Raw genomic sequence first — 12,570 nt, forward strand, 5'->3', positions numbered from 1 at the left:
TCCGTTCTCACTTGCACATATCGTGTTACTTGCAATTTGTGTGGCGTGTCCTTTGTTATTGATTCTTATCTTTTTACTGTTTTAAATTTTAACCCCCACCCACAAATGTCAACTAATTAGTATGTACATATTACAGTACGTATTAATTATTCCGATTATCACGTATATTCTTCCAATTTTCATGTATCATTTAATTTTTTAATTGATAAGGTAATAAAGGATAAATTTGTGCTTAATATATCTTTACTTTGATAGCCTGTGGATAATATTCCTCCTATTTTTGCTAATTAGGATCACTGTTAAATAGAATTAAAATTCAATTCACAAACGTGATCACAATGACCTGTGCTTACTACACATCGTATAATGAATGGTACTTTACTATTGTGAGTCCATTGTAACATGATTTGATTGTACAGGGAAACAATTGTAAAGCGGAGGTCCACTGTATCGTGAAACTTTGGATAATTGAGGCAGTTGCTTAATCGGGCCAAAATGTACTGGTCTCAATGTGTCCTAAATAACCGGAATCGACTGTATTTTTTTCTACATCATATTCTTAGATGTCAGCAAATCTTTTCATACTGTTCCACATAAAATCTAGCCACAAACTGGAGCAGTGGGCATTAGATTCAAGTTAATACTGCGGACGAAAGGATGATTGAGTGAAAGAAGACAGATAGTGATTATTAATAAGCAATGATAAGCAGACTCCTTCAGATTTCAGTGTTGACACTTTTGTTTTCAATATTTATTAACAATATTAAGAAAATAACACTTGATATCAAAGTTTGCACGTGATATGAAGTTTGACAGGGTGACAAAATTCACAGGAGGATGATGCAACAAAAGTCAGAAAAATTTGGCTGATAACAGCTCAAGGTTAATATCAAAAAATGCAAGATACTGAATATGGGAAACTGTAATCCCATATACAGCTAATCCCAAAATAACATGCCACAAGGTAGTGGAGAAAGAAAGAGACCTGGGAAGAGGAGGTAATTTTACAGCCTGACAAACTTTTCTGGGCAGTATATACAACCTGCTTTGTCAGAGATATACAGGAATTTAGTCAGGAGGAACAAGGTCCTGGTGTATAAGCAAATGGTTAGTACTGCATACATGTGTGGAAGCCTCATTTCAAGAAGTATGTGGACCTTTTGGAATGAGTGAAGAGAAAACATTAATTAGTCAGTGACACAAATGGCTTACTCTTATACAGAAAGCCTTCAGCTCTGCAAATTGCAGCATTTGTTAACTCAGCACTGTGAGGAGTCCTGATTAAACTGGTTAAAGCCTTAAATGGGTTGAACAGATTAAATGTGCATAGCACATTTAATCTGTTCAACCCATTTAAGGCTTTAACCAGTTTAATTTTTGCTCAAATGACATACACCTCTAAACTGAAAATAGCTCGTTTTAGGATAGTTGTATGAAAATTTGCTTTCAACCAGTGAGTGATTGATTGTTAGTACAAATTACCATCTGGTTTTTTTAATTTGTGTAATTCTACCTTAAATAAATTTAAGGTAGAATTACACAAATTAATAGAGAGAACGGACATATAAGGTGGGTACTTTCATTTTTATTTTTTTAACTGATGCTATATGATCTTTCTTTGTTGCATCATTTGCCACTACTGGTATTGAAAACTAAGTATAAACAATCCTCCCTCTATTAGTCACTGGACAGAATATCTGTATTTGCACCTGCAATAACAATCAATGTTCGTAAGATTCACCATGATTTTCTCAGACCACAAGGCAATTATTCAACTACTACTTTACTGCTTTTACAAATTTTATTCAACTGAATAATGTCGTATGACCTTATGATTAAAAAATAAGTTTCAACAAAAATAATTATCAATTGCTCTCCATGTAACTTTTACACTATCCTACTGACAGCTGGTTGTGATAAGCTGAATTGCTCTTCACATTCTTTCAACCATTCAAAAATAAGTAAATTTATCCTCTTTAGTTTATCTAAGTACTACTTGTATTTAAAAAAAAAAAATCTACTTAAAAATAACTTAAATTATGAATTTCAGAGCTCTCGCAAAAGAATCAAACAATCCAAGTATTTCCCCAAAAAGTAACAAATGATTAGAAATCCAATGGCTCTGAAGTCCAATGATACAACACATGCAAAACAGAAATTTTTCGAACAGTGCGGAGTGGATAGGTTCTGTTGTGAGAGCTCCAAAATTCAGAAATTTGAAGGCTATTTCAAAGTGTTTTTTTTTTTTTTAATAAAGTTTTTTTTTTTAAAATAAAGGGGAAAATATCACAGCAGATTTGTACTTATTTATTAATAATCCCTGCAAACACAGATTCATTCCATGCGAGAATGCTGTAATTATCTTAGAGTCATGTAATTATCATAATGTGGTACATGTGTTCCTAAAATTCTCCGTGTTATGGTATTTCATGCATTAAAAAGAACAGGACATTAAAGAGACCTCCGGAGTCAGGAACTCAATAATTCATTTTAATGCACTAAACACCGACTCAAACAAAATAAAACAACGTTTTAATATAAAATAAGTCTCTACAATAAACTATAAACTGATGTTGAAATAAAATACAATAAAATAAAAGTGTAGTTAAAAGCACTAAAAGATTAAAATCACTAAAACCACTATACAACAATAGCTTTCAGCAGCAGCCTTCATCAGCTGAAATGGTTACGGGTTATCCAAAGAATATATATATATACCTCCCAGCAGGTTGTGCGGCCCCCCCCCTTACGGCATGGCACATGATCAGTATTAACTTCCTGTACATTGAGACCGCAAGTGGCGCAGGCACAAACCATTCTAAACTGTTCGCCTCTCCCTAAGATAAGAGACTCAAGAACGGATGGATATGGCAGCCCTTATCCCTTTTAATACTGTAGCGTCCAGACAAGCATATTCACAAGCTCTCCAGCCACTTCCATTTCCAGAAAACAAGGGGCTCTATCAACAGCCACTGCTCCTTTGGCTGAAATACATGCACAGTCTCCCAAGCATGTTCAGCTATGGCTGAACCTCTATAATCTATAATGTTCACCCAGGAAATCATGTAATCTACATTTTGTTTCTCCCACATAACATTCCGCGCACTCAACCTCGTATATGAACCCACTGTTATCGTCGGGTTATTTGTGTCATTTGACCTAAAGGCCTATTTTGTTTTATTGTGTCCTTTTGAACAACTATAAAGTTTTTTGAAAGAACTCCTTAGTGGCTAGAACACCAAGTCAATAAATTGGTTCAGGGTTGGCAGAAAGAAGGGAAAATATCCAAGGGGTAGCATGGAAGTTGCATGCGTTGAGGGCGCCTCCATAGTCAGATGGGAAGGAGCAGCAGTGCGTAGCCCATGCTTCTTGATTAGACCGGGGTTCGAGCCCATCACCACCAAATACGGAGGATGCGGAAAGGTCAGGGAATGACCACCGCATATTCCTGGAGCAATATGGCCTTAGTTGCTAATGCTCCTAAAAACCAAATACCAAACAAATCATAACAAGCATGCGTCGAGTTGTCATTTACCCAGGTTTTATGGGCTACCAAAAGTCCATATGGCGGGGGGGGGGTGTCTTTATGGCCTATTTTGTCATTTGTAGGCAGTCCGGCGCATCCTCTGTCCAGGTTTTTGGTGGAGCTCGTATACCACAGGGTGGGACATTTGGACTTTACCATTAAGAATAGTAGTGATTTTGTAGTTTGTCCCAACTCAGGAGACAGAAGAAGGGGAAATGATGGTATCCTTTGACGTTATTTCTTTGTTCACCTGTATATCCATTGAACATGGTTTGGGTTGTGTGCGGTTAGCTTTGGGAAGAGATGACTAGAAAGATAGGACAGCCTTGAACTGTGAATATTTATGTAAAGGAATCAATTTGTGTATATCTAGTACTACTACGTTGTTTAGAAACATTATGTATCAGCAGGTCTGCAGCACTGCCATGAGTTTGCCCATTAATGCAGGTATAGCCAACTTGGCTATGGAAGAGTTTGAAGGTAGGATATTGATGAGTACTCTTTCACCGCTAGTATGGTTGTGGAAGAGATATGTTGATGACACTTTAACGGTGATATAGAGGGGTTGTGATAATGAAGTGCCTGGTTGTTTGAATGACGGTTTGCCCTATATTCAATTTATTCGGAGGTGGAGTAGCCCTTCCTTTCCTTGATGTGTGTGTGTACAGGGAAGGCTGACGCTTGAGAACTAAGGTTTACAGAAAACCTATGTGTCGCAGCCAGTATGCACATTTTAAATCAGCTTAGGCCGGGGCCATAAGAAAATTGTGGTCAAGGCATTGATGGGAACGGAGGAGTCACATTGTTCCTCCTCCGAGGAAAGAGATAGAGAGATGATGAGTTTAGATGGGTTATGGCTGACCTCGAGGTATGGGGCTATCCCCAGAGTGTTACTGATGGTTGTCTAAAGGAGGTGAGTAGGGGTCATAGGGATGATTTTATACCTAGGGCTACCGCATACATTCCCTATTATCTGGGTATCTTTGAACCCATTGCACGCACATATGCTACGTTCGTATCAGATGCGCTGTGTATAACTTTCTGGCCAGAGACTGCACACAGTGGTGTCCACGGTTAAAGATCTCATTGACATCAGTGATAACAGCGGGGTCATATATGAGGTTGAGTGCCCGGAGTGTGGGGAGTGTTAAGGGGTTCTTTCGAACAACTTTATAGCTGTTCGCAAGGACACAATAGGCCTTAAGGCCAAATGACACAAATAACCAGGTGATAACAGTTGGGGTCATATAGGAGGTCGAGTGCCTGGAGTGTGGGGAGTGTTATGTGGGAGACACAAATTGTAGATTACACAATCGCCTGGGTGAACATGATAGAGCCATCAAGATAGCTGATTATAGAGGTTCAGCCATAGCCGAACATGCTTGGGAGACTGGGCATGGTATCTCAGACAAAAGAGTAGGGGTTGTTGATGGAGCCCATGGTTTCTGGAACCGGAAGTGGCTGGAGAGCTTGTGGATATGCTCATCCCAACGCTACAGTATTAACAGGGATAAGGGCTGCCATATCCATCCGTTCTTTGAGTCTCTTATCTTAGGGAGAGGCGAACAGTTTAGAATGGTTTGTGCCTGCGCCACTTCTGGTCCCAATATACGGGAAGTTAATATTGATCATGTGCCAAGAGAGGGGGGAGGTATCGCGGAACTGCTGGGTGATATATATATATATATTATTTGGATAACCCATAACTATTTCAGCTGACGAAAGCTATTGTTGAATAATAGTTTTAGTGATTTTAATCGTTATAGGGCTTTTAACTACACTTTTAATTTATTGTATTTTATTTTAACCTATTTTATATTTTTTTGTACAGACTTATTTCAGATTAAGACTTTGTTTTATTTTTTTTGAGTCAATGTTTAAAGCATTAAAATGAATCAGACAACAGGACTTATAGGAAAAATAGGGATGGGGCAGAGCAGCCAAAAAAAAAAAGAAAAAAAAAAAAAAATTCAGTCTGGTAAGTAAAACAGTAAAAAAAATTTGGAAACCTAATAATACTGTTAACACAGGTTTAAACATCTTAAATTTTGAATAAATAAATAAATATTACAGTATATATAGCACTTTACCTTTCCAAGATATGAAGTTTGTTTCATTGATATTTTTGTTCATTGACTTTTTTTTTTTTTTGCTTTGTAAAATTTAAAACAGTAAAAAAGATGATCAATCAATAATTACGAACACAGCACGCACAAGAGAGTAGATTCTGAATATTTATTTATGTTTTTTTATATGACTGAAGAGGAAGGGAAAAATACATCTCACCATAACGTAAGAACCCACAGAATTCCAGTTATCCTTTTTTTTTGTTAGTTGTTGGCACATCGGCTTCTGTGGCCATAATGCACCTCCCAAAGTTTTTGCACTACTCTGGCCAAGCCTGAGGCGGGATTCGAACCCACAACCTTTGGGTTGCCAGGCAGGTACTTTACCCACCCAGCTAGCCCGGTCGGCTCTAGTTATCAGTATTATTGCAAATGCAATAAGACCGAGTTTGCCACCCATTTATAATCAGATTGCACTAACAGAAAAAGTCAATAAACTGGGAATTACAAATTGTTTTTATTGTTCTATGGTAGTGACCTCCAAGAAATGTGCTCAATCACTGGTGTTATCCTGCCTCACAAAATTTCTGTTAATACAGCAAATGATAAGTTTCATAACAGTGTCTCCGACCAATACAATTACAGTAAATGGGAAATATAGTTCACACATTTGATGTTTGACATTTTTAAAGCTTCATAAACTTGCATGTATTGCTGCACTGGTCGCTACGTTCAGCTTGGTGCTGGATTTTACGTTCGCCTGGTGCTACTCGCAGACGATATCACACATGAGCCAACACGAAAATCGAGTTATATTCACATTGTTCCCTAATATATCAATCATGTTGGAGCAAATTCGCATTGCAAAAATGCACATAAAGCAGAACTTACTGTACTGAGTCCATCTACCATACATGTTACTTTTCACCAAACTTTGTTGAAAGTTGTGATAGAAAAACAAACAGTTTGAGGTTTAACTCTGAGCCCAATCTAAAGAATGACCATTTATAACCATTCCTCTGACTCCATTCTTTTAGCCATTCCTCTGACTCCATTCTTTTAGCCATTCCTCAAGTCCCCCTCAGGATTTCTCATTAATCCCAATACATTACAGCTTGTATAACTACTTCCCATGCAGAACCATGAAAAACATTTTGTTAAGGTTGTAAGTTTAAATAGATAATGTCAAAACTGTTTCTTGCATTTGACTTGATAATCACTGACAAACGTTTGAATAAAATTGCAATGATATGTTTGACAAGATACCTTCATACAGAGATGTAAGGAAGATGGCAAGCATATGTAATCTTCAAAAAAGAAAATATAAATAATAAATAAATGGATTTAATTCTAATTATGTCTCAGGAAAATTCCATGTTTTATCTTTTTTTTTTTTTTTTTTTAATACACATTTTCTGTTTTAACCAACACTCCAAACTCCAGGTTGCAACCATTGCTTTTGTGTGACAACCAATAAAATTCACTGCCACATTTCAAGAATAAAAAAATCTTTTATAACTCTCATTTTTATGATTGGATACATTTACTAATTAGTTAATTTTTTAATAAAAAGTTTTACAATTACTTCATACATACTTTTATTACAATCTAATCAATCTACTTTAATGCAATGAACCCTAACTCCTCTATTCGACAACTAAAGAAGTGTTAGTCAGCATTCTGATTTACATGGTTATTAACCTTAGTGCTATCTTGAACTTACAAAAACAATAAATAAAATAAAAGAAAAAGGTTTGTTGTCCATCATTATATGCTCACTATCTTCATAGTTGATTTCAAAATTAAATGACTTCATGAAAACAAAAAAAAAAAAAAAAAAAAAGAATTGAAATGTTCCGCTACAGAACATTCGATATTGTTTTATATGCCAAGATATTCTGAAATGTAGATCAACTCAAACATTTGTGGATGATCTAAACTCGATCCTATCCAATCATGCATAAAAAAAGTTATAAAGAAAAATCCATACTTACAACCTTAGAAGTCCCAAGTTTAAACAGATATTTCCATTCCTTCCAGCTAAGTTTTTCATCAACTGCTGATCTAAGCTCTTCAATTCTGAGAAGAAACATGGGAATCTATATGAAAAATAAAACAGCAATACAGACATGGGGGATTTATTTAAAATAAGAAATTTATATAAGGTCTGCTCAGAAATACTAGTGGGGTTAACTTTTCAATCGCCTTTGATGTACAAGGTCTGTTCAAAAAGTATCCAGATTTTGCTTGTTGTTTAAGGTAGAGAAAACAGACATGTTCAGACACATCTCTTCCTTAGTTCACTAGCTTATGGCACTCTGTTATTGTGAGCTGAAAAGAAAGACATGTTTTCACAGCTTGTCATGTTTCAAAATATTGCAAGTCAATATTTTGGTTGTGATAGAAAAATAATGTGATAAAAAAAAATGTGATAGAAAAAGAAAAACAATGCGTGTGTGTATTGAATTCTGCTTTAAAATTGGAAAATTCACAAATGATGAAATCATTTCTCAAGTGTGAATTTTGATGTGAAATGACAAGAAATTAACTGTTCATGAAATCCATCAAGAAATATGTATCTCTGCTGGATTTCATTAAAGAAAACTTTGGACAATAGGCATGTTTCCACAAAATTCATGCCATGCTATTAACAGAGGAATACTGTGAACACTGTCAACAAGTTGCCTCTGTTTGTCTGAATTTGAGAATAATGTTTAGACAGGTTTGAAACATATAAGTGGAGATGAAACATGGGTTATCGGGTATGATCCCAAAACCAAAAAGCAATCACTGCAGTAAAAGGATCCCCACCCCAAAAAATAAAAATTAAGTGAATGGCAAAGTGAAGACCACATTATTAGTAATTTCAGAATGTAAGGATGTTGTCCAGCAAACAACATCCTTACATTCTGACGTAACAAACAATTAATAGAGTTGTGTTGAAGTTCAGAGAAATCATTGAGATCAAATTTACAAATTGAAAAACTGAAACACCTAATAGTGGTTACTTCAATCATGCATCAAACAATTAATAGAGTTATGTGTTGAAGTTCTGAGAAACCATTGTGACTAAATTTACAAACTGAAAAATTGGAACACCAAAGGGAGGTTACCTCAGTCATGCATCACTACATTTGTTTCTACTTGTACAGGTTTTTTTTTGCCCAAAATGGAATTGCTAAAATTCAATATATGTACAGATATGTGATAAAATCATAAGATAAAGCTGAACTTTATCTCCCAACTTAAAAAAACACATTGAGGATATATATATATATGTGACAGAGAATGACACAATAGCTTAATATTTTGTGATTTCAAAAATCAGTTTTTCAGATATGCTTCCTAGAGAGTGAAAATCAATAGATTAAGAACACTGCCTCAGGAGGGCATTATTTCATCAAAGATGTATTCAGTGGCTCATTCCATATGAATCTTACTGTCATTATATATTGAAGTCTGGCTAATTTTTGAATAGACCTTGTATGTCCTTCTGCAGCCACACTTCTATCAACATACCTACCATTATTCAAAGTGCCACTGAACAGAATTTTTTGAATTTCTTAGAATTTATTTATCTGAAGTTTTTTTCATAATAAAGTGATATGTAATGTGGAATAAAGGAAGTGGTCATGAATAACTATATCAGATAAATATGAATCTTTGGGATATCACAAAATAAACTGAAAATTATTTTAAAAGTGAAGCTAAATGAACATGCAAATTTTGCCAAACGGTCAAGGCAATGCTTTCACAGCAAATTTTGGCTAAACACAGAATCCAACAAGTATCCATATTCATCTAATATTGCAGACCTTTTCTCTTTCCACAATTAAAGACTTGTCTGAAATGTATAAAAAATTTGGCAATCACAACCCACTTCAAAGTGGGAAGGGGGAGAAAAAAGAAAGCAAAATACACTCGTAGCCACTCTGAAAACTACTTTTCAGAGGTAACTCAAACAATGGCAAGCAAAATGAGCAAAGTATGTAAGATCAGAAGGAAGGAAATTAAGCTGCCAACCCTGAAAGTTTTTTATTTATTTTTGTTTTACCATATATTCTGTTATTTACAGCACTGATCTTGAATAGAACTTTATATTTGAAGTATATGTGTTACAGCTAAAAATATATATAAATAATAATAATTAGAGTAACAACCACCTATTATCAGTAGTCCTCACAACCGACATCATGTGGGTTGTGAGAACATAAATAATGTTCTGATTTTAAATTTAATTATGTGGAATAACAAGCAGATACCATTCAGAGAGTAGTATCTGCTCGTTATTCCATGACATGAAGCTTCTAAATTTACGTGGTACCATTAATGGAAGGCAATTTGAGGGGAAAAGAGAATTACATTGTTTACTTTTTTCAATAAAAAAGGTACATATTAAATTCTGTTAGATTTTCTCGCATCTAGCATAAGTTTAAGTATGTAAATAAATGTAAATAAATTTAGATTTTTTCCCTATCATTTCGCAATTATCTAAGAAAATTTATTTCCTAAGCAGTTTTCCCAAATTTATTTCCCGAGATAGAGATAAGAGTCTATCATATGTAATTGATAATACTTCAAAAATGCCTCTCCAATTGGCATTCTCGAAGAGTTATAAAATGCCTCTCCAATTGGGTGTAATATTTGTTAGTGTAGTGGGATAAAATAGGTCTTTCCCTCCTGTTATTCTTTTAATTAGCACGTGGGGGGGGGGGAAATGGTACACACATAATACACAAGAAACCCCAATTGGAGAGCCATTTTAGAACTCTTTCATTCTTATTTTTCATTATTTTTATTTTTTTTTTTTTGTTCATATTTTTATCTATGACTGCTATACAATGGCGATAAGTAGTATATACAATGGTGATTCTAGATCATTTTTACAAATGGAAAAAAAACAAAAAAAAAAAAAACCAAGATCTCTGTAAAAACAACCTTCCCTTAAAAAGGTTTATTTTCTTAAAATAAACTTCTGAAAACAAGAAGGGTGAAGGTAAAGAAAGCCAACATGAGAACCACGGGAAACTTCGAACAAACTCGTTTCAGCTACTGCAGTTTCCCCCTGCATTCTCAGTAAACAAATTATGCATGTTATCGGCAGTAGCAGTAGAAATCGATTACAATGTATTGATTAGTTTTTTTCTCATTATTAAAAGCAGATTATTGGAGTTCATGAGGTGCCTTTGCAGCTGAAATTTACTTACAGGTACACCCTACAGACTGCCTCAAGTCTTAGGGTGTTTATCCCCACTGTTTTAAAATAAGAAAACGACTTCTACAGAGTACATGTTATCGGTAGTGGCAGTAGAAGTTTGTTTCCTATAGGGAAAAAAACACCCTAAGACTAAGGCAGTCTGAATGGTGTACCAGTAAGTAAATTTCACCCCACTCGTCAACGCCAATAATCTGCTTTTAATAATGATAAAAAAAACTAATCAATACATTATTATCGACTTCTACTGCCACTACCGATAACACACATCATCTGTTTACTGAGGATGCAGGGAGAAATTGCGTTAGTAGCGGGAAACGAGTTTCCCGTGTTCGCTTTCTTTACCTTAGCCACAAAAATTTAAATATTTATATTTTTAATAAAATGATATAGATTTCAACCAAATGCCTATAAAATCCTCATTACAATTAAAAGTGTATATTTTAAAAAAATTTATTGATTATTTTTAAACCCAAAGACAATTGTATGAACTGATTTTTTTCCAATTATCTTTCTTACTTTTATAAATTAATTTACTTTTTTGTCATTAAGTGATGAAATATTTTTTTGTTATTTTTAAGAAAATCTATCTCATAGAAATGCTGTAAAATTTTTTAAAAATTTTATTAACGATTTTAGTTACAATTATTTTTCCTCTGATTCTGTTTGTATTTTTTCAATTTTTTTTTATTGAATAATAGAGATTTAAATTAAGTTAATTTTATTAAATTTTTAGTTGTAGTTGGCTGAAATTTACGATTTGTTTTTGTCTTTTTTTTTTCAAGCTCCATTCATAAATTTTTTATTCATAAATGGAAACAAAATTCTGTAAGAAATGTAATCAAGAAAAAATAAAACTGAAATTAACACTGCTAATCCTCATTGTAAAGATGATAATAAAATATACAAAGAAGAATATTATAATTGAAGAAAGCTGGATTATGAATGTGGAAGAAAAGTACAAACAGCTTATTCAAATAGACATGGAAAATTTGCATATAAGAAGTCTTATCGAAGTCAAAGGGAAAAAGTATGCAAAAATTTCAAAAAGAAGTGTATTCCAATATTTCCAAAACAAACCAGATCCAATATTTATCAAACAATATGTAAAAAATGTCAAAAAATTATGTCAATAATTATGGTTCAGATTATGAGTGTGGATTGGAATTCTGTAATTAAGCATATAATCATAAAAGGTCAAATGGATATGGAAGTCTTCATCAAAAATCTGAAGAATTAAAAAATATATTTGAGAAGCTCAAGGGTAATTAGAAATTTTCTGTTTTAGCCCTAAAAATGTTTGAAAAATCATGTGTAAATTAATTAATTTAACTTATTCTTATTGAAATTTTATTTCAAATGAGTGAGAAAAGATACTCTATGTTAAGTCATACAATTGTTAAGGAATTTAAAGTTATTTGGAAACATTGTAAATTTATAGGATATACAAATTTAAATAGAGAAAACAGAATTTTATGTCTAAAAAAAAGGTAATAAGAACAAATAAAAAAAATGTGTTAGTGAACTGAAAAATTTTTGCAGAGAAAACTGATTTCAAGACTAAACAAGAATAAAAAATAGACCCTTTAATTGAATTCATAATGAATGAAAGAGAAAAAGAATTAGAGAAATAAATAACAAAACAGAAAGACAAATACAGTGGAACTACTCTATTATGAACTTCAATTTAACAAATTTCTCTATATTACTAATTTTTTCGCAAAACATTGCACCTTGAAACCAAATTACATGTAAAATTAACC

At 33.7% G+C, this 12,570-nt stretch overlaps 1 protein-coding gene across 1 annotated transcript in view; it reads right to left on the minus strand.

The window, feature by feature from the left end:
* Positions 1-12,570, minus strand: part of LOC150083109 (uncharacterized) — a 773,496-nt gene that overhangs the window by 214,981 nt on the left and 545,945 nt on the right. Inside the window, exon 13 of the mRNA XM_090378391.1 lies at positions 7,587-7,691. Within this exon, the coding sequence (XP_090234517.1) occupies positions 7,587-7,691 (105 nt within the window). The remainder of the gene's footprint in view (positions 1-7,586; positions 7,692-12,570) is intronic.

The sequence above is a fragment of the Mastigoproctus giganteus genome, chromosome 7 (assembly GCF_048544385.1).
Source record: "Mastigoproctus giganteus isolate SK-2022 chromosome 7, ASM4854438v1, whole genome shotgun sequence".
NCBI classification, from domain to species: Eukaryota; Metazoa; Arthropoda; class Arachnida; order Uropygi; family Thelyphonidae; genus Mastigoproctus; species Mastigoproctus giganteus.